The sequence below is a fragment of the Typopeltis vanoorti genome, chromosome 17 (assembly GCF_054136105.1).
Source record: "Typopeltis vanoorti isolate ZY-2024b chromosome 17, IOZ_Tvanoo_1.0, whole genome shotgun sequence".
Classification (NCBI taxonomy): domain Eukaryota; kingdom Metazoa; phylum Arthropoda; class Arachnida; order Uropygi; family Thelyphonidae; genus Typopeltis; species Typopeltis vanoorti.
The window spans coordinates 27,604,988-27,625,512 of NC_143565.1; the positions used below are offsets into that span (position 1 = coordinate 27,604,988).

At 35.2% G+C, this 20,525-nt stretch overlaps 1 protein-coding gene across 1 annotated transcript in view; it reads right to left on the reverse strand.

Moving 5' to 3' along the window:
• Positions 1-20,525, reverse strand: part of Prp8 (pre-mRNA processing factor 8) — a 411,861-nt gene that overhangs the window by 44,294 nt on the left and 347,042 nt on the right. Inside the window, exon 36 of the mRNA XM_090407427.1 lies at positions 11,851-12,044. Within this exon, the coding sequence (XP_090263553.1) occupies positions 11,851-12,044 (194 nt within the window). The remainder of the gene's footprint in view (positions 1-11,850; positions 12,045-20,525) is intronic.

The window sequence follows — 20,525 nt, forward strand, 5'->3', positions numbered from 1 at the left end:
AAAATAAGATCTATAAACAGACTGAGTGTATGGCCATGGAGAGCCCCCTATCCCACCTTTAGATAATTATTATTTACACTATTTAGAGCAGTGTTTCCCAACATGTGGTATGCAAAGGTGTTTAGGGTGTACAAGTCACTGCTTTTTTAAAAATTTTGATTACTTTTTTTTTTTTTTGTCTCTGTATTGTTGTAGATAAGTGCATGTCTATTCTATAATTAATTTTTCAATAACTAAAAAATATAAAAGAGGTTATAAACAGTGACCTCCATCAGGGGCCTCATCTGGTTAATAGAATGATAGCATTCGAACTGTATGGTTCACATTATTTGCATTAATAGTTTAAATTCAAATAGTACAAAACATGTGGTTGAAGTGTGATGTGCAACCCAATTTATGACTAAAAATAACAAATATAGAAAGGGATTTCACCAAACTACCTTCTTCCTAACAGAAACGATTTCTGTTAGGAAGAAGTTAGTTTAAATTTAAATTCAAATTGTATAATTTTTATTTCTATTGCATGTATATTGGATTCGCATAACTGAAAATGTATTAAATAATATTAAAAATGATTTCAGATGTTTAATTTATTATAATGCTAATGATAAAAAAATAAATACCTTCTCCCAAAATAAATAACTTCTACCAAACTGCCTTTGCCTGAGATGGGGAATGCTGGTGTTACTAACATTTTAAAAGGGGTAATTGGGTACTGAATATTTGTGAAATATTGATCTAGAGAATACTTGGTTTTCCACCATTTATGTCTAACCCTCCTGCTGGAAGTGCTACATAGATGATACATTTGCCAACTGGCCACCATCATACTTCAAATCCAGTTTTCATTTATGTATTCAGTTCATTATGAAAAGAGTTCCAGGTGTTTACTCTTCTTTGACATCCTACATTTACTCAAGAAACTTCTAGTAGCATGCTAACCAGTGTTTATCAGAAACCTACCTTCACTGTCAGATATATATTAAAGTTTGGAGCATCATACCTACTAGAAAATGAGTTGCCAAATACTTAACAGAGAGAACATAATATTTGTTCTTCTCCTTCATCCTTATAACAGAAACTTCTTATAATCAGTGCAGTAATGGAATCGAATGAATGGCTACAACCCTCATCACATTTAACAGATAACACACTCTTACAATTTCATACCAAAACATACTGCAAATAGAATGCAGGGTTTTGATCCTATACATTTCAGGCATTTTTGAATCTTTCACCTGATACTCTCATATTTTCTAATCTCATCATCAACAACAGATTTTTTCAGTCCACTGCTGGATAAACGCCTCTCTACACTACTTCCATTTAGGACAATGTTGTGCATTTCTTCACCATAAATATCCACAACATCTTATCGTCTCATCTTACCACTGGTCTACCTGTTATGACACTTGTCATAAACTGTATAATCTGAGTAAGTGTCACGTCAACCACAAAAAAAATTTGTAACATTGTAATAGCCACCTGTGGCTGTTACAATGCTGATACCAACTCACGTGTTTTGGAAGCGACACCATGGACAAACTGCAACTGGTGCAGGGTCAGGCACAGACATTATATTCTTCTTCTTCAGCTTCATTCCAACTCAGCACTGCAGCAAATCAACTACCTCTACTCAGTTATGTCCAAGGTCATTTTCTCCTCTAATCCAAGGTCTTGGAGGTCCCCTCTGAAGTTGTTCAGCCATCATTTAGGTTTCCCCTTACTTATTTGGTCTGCTGGCTTCATCTCCAATACTTTCCTTCCCACGTAGCTTTTATCTCACCACATAATGTGACAAAACCACCTAATCTTTCCAGATGCTTGGGTTACCTTCATTGTTCCCCTGATTAGTGAGTTTTTGATTTTGTCCAATCTTGTTACACCACTTGCAAGTCTCAGCACTGTCATTTCAGCTATGTCCATTCTCTTGGTCATCTGCTGGGTCTCACTGCTATAAATCAGTGCAGACCTTACTACCATTTTGTAGTTCTTTCCTTTTAACTTGCTGGACACTTTTGTATCACACAAGATACCTAAAACCTGCTTTCCAGTTTAACTACCCTGATTGGATCCTCCTATTGACCAGGTATCCATCACTTTGGACACATGATCCTAGATATGTGAACTTAGACACTTGTGGCATGCCTGTGCCCTTGAATGTTATACTTTCTGCTGCTTGAATAAATACATGTACTCTATTTCTACTGATCTTCTAACACTGTTTTCCAAAGCTTTCCTCCATCATTCAAGTCTTTCTTCTACTTCCTGCTCAGGCTTTGTGCAAATCACTACATTGTTGTCCAGAATGGTTCAGTTCTTACTGTCTCTGTAACCACATCCAAGAGTATAACAAATAAGAAGGGACTCAAAGCTGACACCTGATGATCACAGATTTTTACTGGGAGTGCCTCAGTAGTTCCTGCTCAACATCTCACCCTTGTTTTTCCATCATCATATACGTCTTGTACCAGATGGACATACTTCTCTGGAATCATTTTTTATTTCATGCTTCTCCATATCTCTTTCTTGGGACTCTATCAAAGGCTTTTTTGAAATCAATGAAGACCAAACAAATTCGTGTTACTCTCACAGTACCTTTCTATGAGTTGTCTCAGAGTAAAGATGGCATCGATTGTTCTCCAACAAGGCATAAACCCAGACTGCTCTTCGTTAATTGACACCAAGTCTTGAAAATTCTTCTCAATTACCCTTTTCCATACCATCACAATGTGACTCATGAGTTTAATTCCTCTGTAGTTGCTATAGGAATGAATATCACCTTTGTTCTTATATACTGGAACCGATATACTCTCTCGTTCTCCATTCCCCTGGCATTTTCTCAGTTTCAATGATTCTGTTAGAAGCATCCGTTAAGAGAGTCATGCCCAATTCACCTAGTCACTTCCATACTTCTACACGGATGTTATCAGATCCCATTGCATTTTCATCTTTCTCAGTGCTTCCTCTACATTCATTCTTATGTTAGGAATTGGCCCCATGACCAGATCTTCTCCCTCCTTTTGTATATCCCTACTTATTCCATTCATTAATTTCTCAAAATGCACATAACATTATATATATGTGTGTGTGTGTGTGTGTGTGTGTGTGTGTGTGTGTGTGTGTGTGTGTGTGTGTGTGTGTGTGTGTATTGGAGGGGGGTGGAGAAGGAAACTGGAAAATGGAAAAACAACCATCATGAATTTTACACAAATATATTTGAGAAAAGATTGTGGGTATTGCAATATTTTAATAAATGCCAGTGTTTTTTGTTTTTTTTCCCCTTCATCTAGAGGATTAATACCTGGGAATAGGATTATATGGATATTATCATACTCCAAATTCATTTAATCTGAAATTAGCAATTTTTGGTCCTTTGAGCTTTGATTAAACTAGGATCAAATGTATGTGATAAATATTATCACAGATGACAAAAAAACTTGCTCAGAGATATTTAGATATATTTCTAAAAACTGGAATCAATGTTTAGGTTGTACTCTGTTAAAGAAGTTTGCAATGATGAAAAATTAGTGCCAAGTTTTATAAAATAATTATTATAAATGCACACAAAAATTTTCACATATCACTTTTTCTGTATCTCTTTGTTTCAATAATGCTTTATATTGAACATTCATTTCACTTTTTAACATATAGTTAAAGATAATTTCTGTTAATACTCTCCCAGATAATTTACCTATCCTTCTATCACGTGAAATGAAATGAAAGCAGCAATTATTGCCTGCAACTGCATTTATGGAATCAAAACAGTTCATATTTCAAATAATCAATTAAATCAGCAGACCAGCACATGCCATTTTCTTGATATCATTCTACTGCTGAACTGAATATAACTGACAATAAGCACTTCAATAGATCTTTGAAGTGTGTTATTCTGCAATGGGTGAATTCCAAAATGATAAATATTATAAAACAGATGTGCTACTATAACAAAATGAAATGTCAAAATTTCAAATGTAAATTAAAAGCAGTATGCAGTGCAAGTACACACTTAAAAACAAGTGGAATTCCTCCTCAAATATAAAATTGCACAAATGATAACTCCCCTTCTTTTTGTGTGTGTGTGTGTGTGTAAATGCTGCACTCAAATATAACAAGTTAGCAATTATTTTTTAAATTGTTGCTTAAAATAAAGCAGTACATATATCATGTGTGAATGTTAATCTTAAAATTAAGTTACAAGTAAGCATGGGCTATATTTGACAGCATCATTTGTATGATGAACATTTATGATTCAGAACAGAAACAAGGCCCATAAGTCTTACATAAAACCAGTTTTTCTACTGGAAACATTATATAAAAAATGGTTGAAATTCTGATTCATCCATCAACCCTAAAATAGGAAAAACTGTTTCACACTAGTCAGTCTATGAAGTCTGGAGTTAAAGCCAATATATAATATCTAGTTTAGTCATAAATACTGTTACAACTTTAACAGCACACAAACCTTTATCTATCAGTAAATCCATTACAGCTTTCAGCACATGCAAATCACATGTATAATATAGGCAGACTGCAAACAAGGGTATACTAAAGAACATGAAGGTAGATTATTATGTCTGTACACGAATGCTGAGTATCAGAAACAAAGGGGGTGAGTTTGTTGCCTTAGTCAATATGTTGCGACCTCAGATTGTAGGAAATAGTAAGACCTGGCTATCAGAATCAGACCTATTAACTGGTATCGAGTGTCATGGATCAGTATTTTTAGGAAGGATAGAGTGGATAGGAGAGGAGGGGGCATGCTGCTAATGATATTGGATGACTTAAATCCAGTTAGAGTTGAGACCTATGAATGTAGTAATACTACTAACAATATTTCAAGTGGCAGTGAGTTTGAAGCCATCTGGTGTGAGGTGGAATCTAATAAGACAAATTACACAGTGGGGTGTTGTTACAGACCTGGTGGATCGGATGCTGGTGATGAAGAAATGCATCACAAAATAGAAAAGGTGAGCATGAAAAGAGCAATCATAATGGGAGACTTTAATTATACAAATATTGATTGGATAGCAGTAGAATCTCATGAGAAGAATGAAAATGCATTTATTGAGCAGTTGCAGGACAACTTCCTCACGCAGCATATGACAGAAGGAACTCTAGATCAAAGAATGCTAGATTTGATTATAGCGTCAGAGGGCATTTTAGTTAAAGACGTAACTATTCTGCCTCCAGTTGGTGACAGTGATCATGTGGTACTTACTTGGGAAGTGAGTACCGCATGTTCGCTTCAGAAATGGGTTGACAGTGAATCTCTACTTTGCAATGAACAACATGGGTTTACTAAGGGAAGGTCACGTTTTAGCAACTTGCTCACATTCTATGACAATGTTACCATTGAACTAGACAAGGGAAATGGATATACCATGATACTTTTGGATTTTGCTAAGACTTTTGACAGAATACAACATGATAGACTGCTGCATAAATTGGAGAAAATGGGTTTGGGTTATACAACATTAGCATGGATAAGAGGATGGCTGACTGACAGATATCAAAGAGTGGTATACGGGGGATCTGAGTCTGCAAGGTTTAAGGTAACAAGTGGTGTACCACAAGGATCAGTGCTTGGTCCACTGTTATTCAATCTGTACATTAATGATATTGGGAAGGATTTGACAAGCGACATACAGTTATTTGCTGATGATGCAAAGATAGGCAGGGTAATCATGAATGCTGCTGATATGCAGTCCTTGCAGAATGATTTGAATAAGCTAGAATTGTGGGCATGGGAAAATGGGTGTCAGTTCAATGTCAATAAATGTAAAGTCATTCACTTCAGCATGATTACCAATCCAATGTCGTATTATATTGGTGGGATTAGGCTAGAAGAAACTGATGAGGCTAGAGATCTTGGAGTGTTAATAGATAGGAAGTTCAAGTTCAAGGGCCATGTGGCAAAGATTGAAAATACAACTCAAAAGATAATTGCAATGCTCAAACGAATATTCACATGTAAAGATAAGGATGTTATTTTACCTCTTTACAAGGCCTTGATAAGACCTCACTTGGACTATTGTGTGCAGGTCTGGTCTCCTGGTTTCCGATGTGATTCTGATATATTGGAAAGAGTACAAAGTCAAGTGTTAAAAATGATATCAGGATTGTGGAATACTGATTATGAAGACACATTGAGAATTTGTAGATTGCAGACACTAGCAAACAGGAGAAAGAGGCATGATATGATTGACACTTACAAACTGCTGAAAGGGTCAGTCATACAGGATTTCAACTGATGGGATTTTTCAATTTATGGAGGGTGAGGAAAGGACGAGAGGGCATCCTTGGAAGCTGCGAATGAAGGCTGCCAAGGAGAGTGTAAGGGCTAGATTTTTCTCTCAGAGGGTGGTGCCTGATTGGAATGGATTGCCATTGGATGTAGTGAGTTCAAGCAGTGTGAATGAATTCAAGAATAAGTATGATAGCTGGTGTGTGTAGTATGTAGCCTCCCTCGATGAGTCTCTGACTCCCTGGAGGTCTCTCTTAATAATAATGTGCACATAGCAGCACTCAATGTTCAAAATGTCTCCCTTTTGCCTTAACACATGCCCAAAGTCTGTGAAGCCACATATTGAATGGTGGCATGCACAACATCCAATGGACTGCTCACTCCAAATTGACCTTCGATGCTAGGTTGTAGTATCTTGCATGCTACTTTCTCAAGCTCTGACCACCATTTGAACTGCAATGGATTCAGGTTGGAACTTCCAGGCAGCCAATCAGATGGTGATATGTGGTTTGGCACGTTTGCCTCCAACCCCTGAAGACCACCACCCTTTTCTAGCAGAAATGCAACTTTGCTATGCCCCCCCCTCCCAAACCATCACTGACACAAAGTGATCATCTAACTGAATTCTGGGTGCTATGGCACATGCTGTGTGACCATCTAGAGCATGATTAAATGACTCAATGGTTAAAATCTCATCTGTGAAGAGGATATCTGTGTCTGTTATTCACATCCCAGCAGAAAAGTACCTTTCACTTTATCACTCTCTGCTGCATAAGTTATGTTGGGAAGTGTTCAGTAGAATGACGATAGGCTCTCGCCCTCAGTTAGTGCACATGACATCATTCTCAGCAGCGTTCATCTCTCATGGCATCACTTTCTGCATTCTCACAGGATTACAGATTCAATTTCAGACCTCTCCTTGGCAGTCAGATACATCTTCTCTATCGCTATAATGATTAATAGTCCAATATATAAACATCCTACTGATCCCAAGTATTTTTAGCATGTTGAAAATAACAGGTGACCACATTCCAACCTTGCGAAGTGCTATTACAGCTACATAGTTCTCATAACCTTCACCACTGAATGTTAACCCGTACAGCTAGAAAACTCTCTTTCTACTGATAAACATGCAAATGTCAGCTGGCACAGTGACACTAACAGAACCGGGCTCAGGCAATTCTGTGGGCAGTGTGTGAGTATGCAGAAGTTGTAACAGCATTTGTGGCAAGACTGTATAATCTGAACAGCTAAGTCCCAAACTACCATCCCATCCTAAATCTACAGTATTCAAGTGGATACATTACAATGGAGTATATTGGATGTTAGATTAGCAAGCTGAATCTGATCTCTGCATTTCTTACAAGCTATGTGACGGAATTCTTCTAATTATCCAGCATCTAGCTTCAACCGTTAAGCGATTTCTAATTGTTGATGGGAAGCTAATAATTTAACTCTAATGATATAGTACTATTATAGTATTCCATATATTCCTTTAGATTGCATATCAGGAAATGGTGGTGGTGGTGACTAAATATAGACTATGTCAGCATAACAAACATAAGGAATAATTTATGTGTTTCCATGAAGCTTAATCAAAATGGTTCAATTAAAAGACAATTTACCGAATCGCAATTCATCGAAAAAGCAATTTGTAAAACTACAGTTTATCACACGACAATTCAATGCAAATGCAATTGATTGAAAAAACGATTTACTGATAATTTTGTGATGAATTTTTTCATAAATCATTGAATGATGAGTTTTCTTGAAAACTATTATTTTAAAGTGTATAGTAAGAATACCTATCACCCAAGATGTAGACAAAATATGTAGGCAGTCAATGAGATGTTATAATTATTTGTTGTTTTTTACAGCATTATTCTGTAAGCATACCTGCTACTTCATTGTATAGATAGTGAAGTATCTTTAGGGAAAAAAGTTCGTTCTGTCCTAATTTTTTCAACAACAACAATGATCAGATTGAAATCAAAACTAACAATTAATATAGGTGTTAACTATAAAATTTCATTAAATTTCATCCAGCTAGATTGTAATTATTAATATCATTTTGAAATTTCTTTACCAAAATTTTCTAATAAAAGTGATCCTGTTGGAACTAAAACTGAACCGCACAGAATTCTTGTGCATTTCACAAATTCTGACGTTTGCACATATTCCACTAAATCAGAGAGTCATTGCAATATAAAATGTCGACAGGTTGACCCTTTGTGGCCATGAATACAGTTGAACTGAAAACTGGAATTTTTGTAAAAGTTTCAAATATCAAATCAGAGTAAAATTCATCTCATATAACTGGTGTGTGTGTGTGCACATGAGCACGTCACATATTAATACTTGAATCCTGTGCATGACGCAAAGAATTTTTATCAGTCATCTTCAACTGAAGGTGAGTCATCTGGTGTTCCCAGTTATCTGGAAATGGCACAGTTTTACTCCAGGAAACTTGGGTATTTCATCCTGCAAACCGGTCCCCATGAGCACACATATATAATTCATTTTTTGATGACATAAAACACTTACTGGGTAAGGAAGACAATGGGAAACCATCTTGTTCTTTAATTATTTCCTAGTAAAATAGCATTGCTACCCCACCAACCATTCAGTTGAGAAGAGAGATTGGAAAAGGAGGAATAATAATTATAATAATAATTAAGATATTTTACCAGATTGTGTAAAACACACATAAAATAAAGAAATGCATACTGACTGAAAGGAATATCCCTAAAAAATGCCACATGTCTACATAACATATATAAATAAAGGGAATATCATGCTAAGCTTCAATTATACCACTTCCAGTTAATCCAATTAAAACTGCAGTTCTTTTTGATAAATATACTTCACTTAACATGTCTTATAATTCATTTTAGGATGAACAGTTCATTTGATGATTTGTAGTTTTGTCAAATTGTGATTTTTTGATGAATTGTTGGTTTCCGATAAGATATTTTACAAAATCTTTTCCAGATTGTGTAAAACACACATAAAATAAAGAAATGCATACTGACTGAAAGGAATATCTCTAAAAAAATGCCACATGGCTACATAACATATATAAATAAAGGAAATATCATGATAAGCTTCAATTATACCACTTCCAGTTAATCCAATTAAAACTGCATTTCTTTTTGATAAATACACTTCACTTAACATGTCTTATAATTCATTTTAGGATGAGCAGTTCATTTGGTGATTTGCAGTTTTGGCAAATTGTGATTTTTTGATGAATTGCTGTTTTGATTAACTGTTTTTCGATTAATTGTTTTCAATGAATGTTCTGGATACCAATTTATGTAGATACAGCTGGGAAGAAATAATAATGGAATGCATTAATGTGCATTTACGTGGGCTGTTCAATGACTAATTTTACTGTGGCAAAACCACTCATCACAATATTAATTTCTGTGGAATAAAGAAATGTTGTTGTCTGTATTAACACAAGAGGCTGATAGATGGCGCATATGGAAATGTGCCAGATGTGCCAGAGTGTCACGTGACTAACCGCAAGCTTGTTTCGGCGAGGCTATGAGGCGTGACCAGTCGTCGAAATGGAAGCATCCTTGGAACGGTGTTATGCGATTAAATTTTGTGTGCGTTTGCAAAAATCGGCATCGGACACTTTAAACATGATACACGAAGCTTTCTACGATGAAGCAATGTCGAGGGCAAGTATTTTTCGCTGGCATAAAACTTTTAAGGAAGGCAAAATATGGAAGATCTTGAACGTGAGGGAAGACCTTCAACGTCCATCACAGAGACAATGATCAACACAGCAGCGATTATCATCAAGCATGTCAAAAGGAAGCATCCATTGCTGAAGAATGGCTTCTTATTGCACCACGATAATGCAAGGCCACATATTGCTGGTTGTGTAGAGGACGTTTTGCAGAAGAACAACACAGATATCCTACCACATCCTCCATACAGTCCTGATCTCGCACTGTGCGATTTCTGGCTGTTTCCTCAGCTCAAGAAACCACTAAGAGGTCGCAATTTCGAAAGCAACAAAGCATGTGTAAAAGCTGCGGAGGCTGTTTTGAAAGAACTCTCAAAAAACGGACTTTCATGTGTTTAAGAAGTGGACGCAACGTTGGGACAAATGCATCGCATCTCACGGTAGTTACTTCGAAAAAGACCATGTAAATGATGACGATTAAAGGTAATCTGTTTTCTGTATAAATATAGTCTTATTACTTATTGAACAGCCTATGTATATAAATACAATTGGTTTTGCCCACATTCCTATGTTGGTTTCACTATTATGAAAATATTCAGAATCCTCAAAGAAGAGAACATTTAAATATTATTCACTTCCTTTAATTATAATCCCTATTTGGGCCTGTCAAACTTAAGCATAGTACCTAAAATATTCTAAAGTTTATCAATTGTGGTGAGATTTTAATTCTTCACATGACTAAAAGATGGAAATATGTACTCAGCAAAACTATTAAAGAGCATGTAAGAGATAGAGTATTAGACTTGAGGCCCCATCTCTCAATGTACATTCTCCTCAATTAGCCCAAATGATGTCTTAGCCAAAAGATGAGTGTTCTGAACTCCTGTTAGAAGTTTAATGGAGTGAAAAAAACAGCACAAGAATTAAAAATAATATTTAGTTTTCCAATATTTCACCTCAGTCAGAGACATGTACAGTACAATATGAACCTTATAAACATACACACAACTAAGTCAAACATGTGGATGAAAGAGTAGAGTAGGGTACCCTCTTTGGGCACCTATTGTGACTTAGGATGTAAATTGGGATATTGAAGTATTAGTGTTTCCCATATTTTGGGAAGTTTTATGCAACCATATTTATTGAAATTAGGCTGGTTTTTGAGAGTAGCTGAAGATTCTAAAAATAGTGTTTTTCTTCTAAATTTGTTGCCATGGAGCATTAAACATTATTTTCAATGCTTTCTCGGTGCAGTTTTACTCCATTAAGCATCTAACATGAGTTCCTCTAAGCACTTAAGCTTTAACACATAAATGTTTCTCAAATCCTGCACCGATGCTACTGTATAACACAGAGAAATCTGAGTCCGCATAAGATCATGATCAAATCAGAGTTTTAAACATAAATCCAAGTTATAATCTTTCTGAGTGCTACAAAGCTATGCTGCAACTACTCTGCAAGATATAGACCACACACCCATATACAATGGTACATGCATGAGGACTATTTTAAATTATCGAAATCCAGTATACCATCATCATCATCAAATTCTTGCCATGTACCCTCAAGGAGTGTACATCCAGTATACCACATGTGTTAATTTTTTATTAAAGAATTAACAACTGGCTGCATTTATATAAACATATATTGGTAAATTCTACCTTTTAGTTATGCACTATTGGTTGCAATTGTCTTAAAAAAAGAATACTTGATATTTCCTTTGGATCCTGATAGAATTAAAAAAAAAAGTGTGCAGTTAGATTTAAGAAACCAACAAATCGGTATAAAAACTAAAGCTTTTTAAGTAAAAGATTTTCCTTATTTATATGTGCAAAACACAATGGAAATTTAAATGTCATATATTAAAGCATAAAATTTGCTTAGCACAAATATTTGTCCTTACTTGTTTTTTTTACCATAATCGGCCAAAATCAAGTCTTTAAGTTGAACTTCTACTTTAATCCATTCTTCATCAGTCAAAGTGGGCCAGATGTGATGAGGCTCAGTGACTGTTGTCTTGTCAGGCTTCAAGACTACTTTTGTGCGCTCATTATTTACATGGAGTGCCCTGAGAATAAGAATTAATCGAGAAAATGCCTAGGGGAGAAAGACATGATGTACAGTATTGTTCTCTTACATAATCAACACATTATAATCCTATTAGAAAGGACTACTATGAAATACAGTCAATAAAAGTAAACGGAAGTAAATGTTTATCTATGAATCAAAATTTTGAAGTAGAAAATATTGTCAGTACTCCTTATGCTCAATTCTTTGATAAAATTTTATTATAAGCATATGTGTGCATGCACGCACGTGCACACACACGCACACACACACAGCAACAGAAGATTATTTTTCACACAAAGCAGAAATTTTAGTTTTCATTCAGGGTACAGCATTTTCATTAGAAGATTTTTTTTTACAACTTCTTTGTTAATAAAAAAAAATAATTAAACAGTCATTTACTAAAGCATTGCTTTATGCAAAAGAGAAAATAAACACTTTAAAATGGATTATTAGGTCAAAAAATGTAATAAAAAACATAAAGCACTACTTTGCACATCATCAAAATCCTGATACATACCCTAAAAGGACGTGTCAGGATACTATGATTTTTTTTAATGGAGATGGGGAACCCATCCACAAGAGGTTGGTCAAAGTATAATATAACATACTGGCACCATGGATAGGCAAAAAGGAACGTTCACATTTACCTTGAAGAGCTGTGGATTGTATGCCATGGGAATACGCATAATATGGCTGACTATTATAGAGGGCAAGGATTGAAAGGGGTGAATGAAGAGTTGGAGAAATTTGTTCTGTGAGTTAGGAGGTGCATTGTGAGGGAGTGTTAATTAGTTGCTGCATGTTTTTGGAACAGATTTGTATAAAGTTAGAAGCTGTTAGAGTTTAAGTAATGCCTTGAATGAAACAGAAACCTAATTTTTTGGAAGCAGAGGAGACAAAATTTATAGCACGTTTGTACCAAGAAAGATGAGGTTAGTGTTATTCCAGGAAGATAAATCTCATCATGCACTGTGTTATCAAAAGTAAGGCTGGAAGAAGGTTTTTTTTTTTTTTTTTTGGGGGGGGGGGGGAGATAAGGCAGAGCAGTGTTTTACTAGTATCTACAAGATTATCCAAACCCCACTTTTTTGACGAAGGTGGTGATTTATGCATTGTCAGGTTTGTCAAATGAAAAGGAGGAACGTAATGTGCTGGGTTGCTAGTCTGTTGGTATAAAGCAGAGGAGACAATATTTATAGCATGTTTGCACCAATTAGCCAAAACACTAAAGCAGCAGTATACAAGACAGTGTTCGAACTTCATCTGAGAAGTTAGGTTTATCAATAAAACAATATCAGAGATCATTTACATATAGAAGCAAAATAGGGTGGGCAAGAGAACAGAGCCTTGTGGGATCCCTGCATTGGTTGTACTTAAACAGGAAACCCTTCATCTTCATACAAAGCAAGTGTCCAGTCAAAAAGCTGGTAGTTCTACAGTAGAAGTTAGTGACCAGACCCCAGTCAAAACACTTGGAGATATCAAGGGTAACCACTTGGGATTTGCCAAACTTTTCCATGTCCAGATACAAATGAGTGCGTAGATTGCCAGTGATGGAATCCATACTGGTGATCATTTATCAGTTGGGAGTCTTTAAAGTAGAGTAGTAGTTGAGTACTGAGTTACTACAGAGAACTAGAATAAGATAAAGAACTAGGGTAAGATGATAATATAATATGATTTTTAGGATTCAAGAATATCATGCTGACATTCTTGAATGCTAACAATATTACATTCCTTCCAAATATCATTTTTAATGTGATTTTGATATTATGGCCACTGCACACTCCACTAATTTTTCTCAAAAGTTATATCTGAAGTCTTGAGTCTCTGATTAATGTTTTATTGATAAACCTAACTTCTCAGATGAGGTTTGAACACTGTCTTGTATACTGCTGCTTTAGTGTTTTGGCTAATTGCTTTCTTATTCTATAAGAAATAATTTAACTGGCTCCCAATCAAACCAGCTTTGCTTGTTATAATGACAGTTTCTACATTTAATTTGCCATCTTCACTAAAAATCGTGTCTAAGCAGTTGAAATACTTTTCTGTGTCTGTTACTGAGAATGTAGTTGCCGCCTTGTAGCAAAAGGCACTGTGTAATGTGAAGTTTATGCAGTTTAGGTGGATGGTGGATTCCTAACATAACCCCACTGCTAGCTACGGTTATGTTAGGAATAGTAATTCCAGTTAAATGACTGGAATTACCATTGGGAGCCAGTTTGATTAATTCTTATAGAATAAGGAAGCAATTAGCCAAAACACTAAAGCAGCAGTAGACTGCAGGTAATGGTTCACGTTGTTTATTGTTGTTTAAGCCACAAACGTTGGTAAAGTGGATACTGAAACTTATTTTGTTGTAAGGGTTTTTCTGATTTGTTTTTGGTTGTATTTTTGTTCTTCATGATTTTTTTATAATTATTTTTTGTGGGAGAATTTAACCCTTTTTCTTTGAGTAGTAATCCATCATATAAGGGGAAGAACAGATAATAAAGAATACAGGCATGCTATGAGAGGTGGCAGACCTGCAACCATACCATCAACACATATAAAACCCGGTCTGTGCATGTGGTTTCTAACAAGGGGGAAACCTCAACAGTTTCCCAACCTCAACAGTCCCCCCTCCCCCTGCAATCACTGTACTTGGTCTCCTTCAATCATGAACTAGAAGAGTATGCAGCAGTAGCAGGATTTAGCACTAGCTGATCAGGAAGTCTCTGGATTCATTACTAACCAGCTTGTTCCTGTGCATTAAGCAGTGGCAAGCACGTGGAGGGTTGGGCTCATGCAGTGCAACATGCCGAGGGTATCACTCACTGCATGTGAAAAGAGAGAAGGATAGATAAAAACCAGAACCGTTTCTCTAACAACCAAATGTGGCTGCAGGCCACTTTAGGCCTCCAATAAACAAGGTGCTAGCATTTGTATATAGTGACTGTTGACTCTACATCAATTACCTTAGTATCCATAATACAAAGCACTTCCTTTCAGATGTGTATATTGCTATGCATTAAAGGAAGAGTCACTACCCCGACCAGTTTTGAACTTCAGAGGTCTCATCAGTGGAAGTTCAAAAGACTTAAAAAGATACAAAGGCTTAATTAATGCAGAAGTCATATATTTTCTATATACTAGTGGCCAAAGGATGTATTACCGTATACACATCCAGAAAGAAGTGTAATTTGCATTATGGGATACTAAGGTAATTGATATGAAGTCAATAACCTCTCTATATAAGTAGATATTCCAAGCACAAACTGTGTTTGCTTACACTTGGATAAAGGATTAAACAAGAATATAATTTTCTGTTAAGTATAATTTACTTTGTAACCAAGAGGAAATAACTTTATATACATCTCTCATCCAAAGTATTTTAATAACAAGGCAATACTGTATGTTTTTATAAGTGACGAATGATTTCCTTTCGATATTCAATCATCTATTTAAATTGCCAAAACACTAACCAAGTTCATCTCTTATGGAAATGCTATTATTGATCTCAAACTCAAGTATTTAACTCAATTGAAAGAACTTCAATCGTTCATTATTATAGCTGAAGTTAGTAACTAATTCAAGTATACTCAAAAATTAATTTAACAAAACAAGTCATTATACTGCAAATTATAAATATTAAGTCACTCTCACACACTTTCTTTCAAATTGAGTTTTTGTAGATAGTTACTGTAAATAACTGATTTATTCAATTAATTTTTGGGTGTACTTGAAGTGGTTCAATTTCAGTGAGCTGAAGTAAAAATTTAATTCACAATAACAAAAATATAGACCAAGATCAATCCATCCGTTGCACTTCAACAGATAGTTCTCTGAGTAGATTCGGCACATCAGGTAAGTTATATCAAAGGCCTATATTGCATTCTCAGTTCAAAGTTCATTAGTAGTCATCCATTCCACTTTCAATATGAGACTGGAGAATTTAACTGAGGAAACAAAATAGTCCTACCTTCCAGTATTTGAGAATATTCAAACAAACAGTGCTTCCATTGAAAATGAAGAATGTGAGTTCTTGCAAAACATAATGGAAGTACATATGAGTTTTTTCTGTTCAAATCACCAATGACAATAGGAATTATCACCTGTTCTTTTATTCCACCTGAACAAATCCCTCTAAGAACCTTGAAAATATCAGCATATATCAGTTGCCATTAACAGACAATGTTCATGTACTTCTTAAATAAAACCTCAATTTTATTCTTTAAATTTATGGAAATTCTGGCTCCATATTATTACATAACTTCAAATTTTCTTCTCTCTCTCTACTATTCATTCTACACTATCCTTTTCTCTCTCAGGTCTCCAGTTATTTTTTTTTAGCATTCTCTGCTATTAACCAAACAAATATATGATGTCATACAGGTTGCATCGTTCATAACCAGGTTCTTTTCTGTAAGTTTGGAGATATCTACATGTGTCTTTGTTCAGAGGTATATATCTTCCAAAAACCTCACTGAAATATTATTATTCACACTTCTCTTCAGTATTTTCTTGGAGCTATGCACCTAGAACTCCTCAACACACTAAGAAAATTTAACTGCTCTGCTACGATGCTAACAATGTAAGTTACCTTAATCAATTACATAATGCTGTAATGCTCTGAATATTTCCTTATACACTGTGTCGACCACTTTTACATTATCAATATTTTACAAAACATACATACATCATAACAAAATATTTATAGGTAATTAAAACAATGAATATTGTACTTTAATTATTTAAGAAATACACAATACACCTTTTGACTACTTGTATATGGAAAATATATGACTTCTGCATTAATTCAGCTTTAGTATCTTTATGGGTCTGGCCCCCACCGATGAGAACTCAACAAGTTTGAACATGGTCTGAGCATACTGACTTCCCTTAATGCATAGTAATGTACACATCTATGAAAGGAAGTGTTCTTTGCATTGCAGGATAGATACCTGATATGAAGACAACAACTTGAAGAAATTTTGAGTTCAAACTTTCTTCACTTAAATGTGGATAGAGGATTAAACAAGAATATAATTTCTTGTTAAATATAATTTACTTTGTAACCAAGTGAACTTTCTAAAACCCTGTCATGTGCTTTTACAGATCTCTCAGGATTACTCAATTCTCTCTCTCACTCTTCAAGAAGTGAGAATTTGATCTTGACCTTATATGACAATTCAGCTGTTGTGGTTTCCCATGTTTTTCTTCCATAATTTTTCTTATGTTTACATAAATATTATCAAAAATACTCAGTAGGTAAATTCTTCTATAATTCTTGTTTTGTTTTCTTTTTTAAAGACAAATACTATGAGAGATCTATCCAATCACCCAGAATTTGACTTTTCAGAAGATGAAATCCACCTCCTTGCATAATTCAGTATGCATAATTCTGTATTTTTTTTTTTAATCACTGGTCTTTCATTGCTTATCTAATTTAACAAATTTTCAGAGAAATAACTACTGCAGACATCAAGAATTTCCTTATCTTCTGATTTTATGTCACCTTTATCATCTCATTAATTCTATGATTGTCTCTGTCCTCTATTTTTAAGATTGTTTCAAGAGGATCCACAACATTTTGTCACCATCATGATATTTACTTTTGTATTCTGACTTAAGATCTCCCATGATTTGTGTTTAGTTACCTGACTTAGCTTTCTTACAATTTTCTCTATATTTTCTCAGAGCATCTAATGACTTACTTCCCGGGAACTTAAGATATATCATTTTCTTTTTGAAAGAATGTCTTCTTGGATCCACCACTCAATTTGGATTTTCCCATCACTGCATGCAACCCAGGCTGCATCAATCAATATTTCATTGATTGATTCAGTAAGTTTCCCAGATTTGGTTCTTGTTTTATGAAAGTGATTTTTTCTTGAAAACTATTTGTATATGGGGGGGGGGTGCTTAAGGGTCAAAGCTATATAACTGAGAGGAGAGCTCCACATAGCCTTCAAATGAATGTGGAGAACTGACCTGGACTTCTGACATATTGTCAAATCCTCTCATGGTGTACCTTGTTAGGTATCAACCTGGGTAATGAATGAACAAGGATGGGTTGGCAATTTGGGATTCAGCTCTCCAAACTGTATTCTTATTGGCTTAAACCAAAATATAAAATGCTGGTACAACATGATAGAATTTCATGCCGACTGGGGCATTGCCTAGTTAAAGAAGGCTCCATTATTTTTGCCAGGGAACCAGGGCAAACAGCGAAAGTCAGCTACTGGAACAAATCCTAAAACACACCCCAACTGAACATTACCAGAGTTCAAGATCAGTACTATCAACATAAGAAGCTTGAATGGCAAAGAAATGGAACTAGATGAGGAATTGAATAAGTACCATACCGACATAATAGGGGTGACTGGAACAAAAAACACAAAAACTGGTGAGATCTTTCTGATCAAGAAATACAAAATGCTATATTCAGGCAATGATAATCAAGAAAAAGAAGGAGTAGCTATAGTATTCAACACTAAATATGAGGCTAATTTCCTTGAATGGCAGGCAATATCAAGTAGTGATGTGGGCAACTATCAGGATGGGGAAATGGACAATGAAACTTATTTGTGCCTATAGTCCTGCAGAAGGTTTTACTAAGGTAGAAGAGGAGGAATTTTTTCAGGCTTTAGAGAAAGAAACTGACACAATGAAAAAGGAAAAGTTGGTCCTTGTTGGGGATCTAAATAGCAGAGTAGGCAATGATTGTCAGACATACAAAAATATTTTGGAAAACTTTCAAGAAATACCAGTTGGATTTCTAGTCAGCACATGAAGTGCTTATCACTAAAACCATGTTCCAACATAAAAATGTGTCCAAATTCACATGGAGAGAACAGGCAAGGAATAAGGAAAGTCTCATTGACTATGTTATTGTTCATAGTGATCTTTTCTCACTGGAGAAGGACACCAGTGTACAGAGGATTTGAAATCGAAAGTGATCACCATTTAGTCTTGAGCAGGATAAAATGAAATTTCTGAAAAGCAGAACATGTAGAAAAATTTTAAAGCAAATAAAAGTTCAGCAGCTCTAAGATGTGGACCGTAGACTAAAATACACAAACATTATTCAAGAAAAAATGAAAGAATTTGATAACAGGAAACAAACCTTGGAGATTAAGTAGAAAATCCTGAAGAAAACATTGATTAATTCAGCCAGAGAAGCATGTGGTGAGGTTGTCTACAAGAATAGAAAAATTAGAACTCTATGGTGTAGACAGGAAGTTAAAGAGGCAGTGAAGGAAAAGATAGCATATTGAAAGTTCCTGGTGAAGTCAGTCAGTTTGTGCTCTTAGAGAATACAGAGACAAGTGTAAAAAAGCTAAACACTATATAAAACTAGCTAAATAAAAGTAATGGGAAGACTTTGGTAAGAACATAGAAAATAAACATCAAAGCGGTGGCAAGATATTCTCGAGGTTGTTGAAAAATCTCAAAAATGGAGGAAAGAGTGCTTTAAAAGAAATTAGAGATGATAAATGTGAAATGAAATCTGCAGAAAAAAATATCCTTGATGTATTGGAGTAATTACTTTGAAAAATTGCTAAATGAAACAAGTATCGATGACAGCACAGTGGTAAAAAACACTCAATAGGCATGCAATCAGGAATACATATTCATTCTTGAAGTAGATAAAGCCATCAAAAGCCTGAAATGTGTAAAGGCACCAGGAATAGATGATATTCGACCAGAAATGCTCAAGTATGGAGGTATAAAAGTCTTAACAGTGGCCACACTTGCATAGTTCAGAAGGCCTGAACAGAAGGATGAATTCCAGATGATTGGAGTGAGTTCTCATAATATCCATATACATCATCATCATGAATATCAAGCATTTAGGCCTAGCATGGCATGTTTCGGCTTTAGAAGTCATCGTTAAATCGTTTAAGAGGACGTCCTGGTTTTCTTTTTCCTAATGGCTTGTACTTTAAGGCTTGTTTTGGTAATCTTTCTGTTTTCATTCTTTGAACATTTTCCATCCATATACAAAAAGGAAAATAAAACTGAATGTGAGAATTACAGAGGTATTTCTCTACTGAGTTCCTTGTAAGATTTATGCAAGTATACCTGAGAAATGGTTGAGAAGGATTGTGGAAGGGAAGCTTAGTGAAAAGCAAGCTGGATTCAGGCCAAATAGAGGCTGTCAGGATCAGATTTTAACTTTACAACAAATAATTCAGAAATCATGGGAATATAACAAAGATCTGTATTTAAGTTTTGTTGATCTCGAAAAGGCATATGACAATGTGCCAAGAGAGAAGCTATTCAAAACACTACAGTTGTATGGTGACAACGGAGCATTATCAAGCAATACTTAGGATGTACGTTACAAGGATGTACATTATTCCCTCTGTTATTCATTATCTATATGGATCACATTATGAAGGAAAGTGGTATTAAACCTGATATCAAAATTGGAAATATTAATCTCAGTTCTTTACTTTATGCAGATGATGTTATACTTCTAAATAAATCTGCTACAAGTCTGCAAGATACCCTGACTAAATT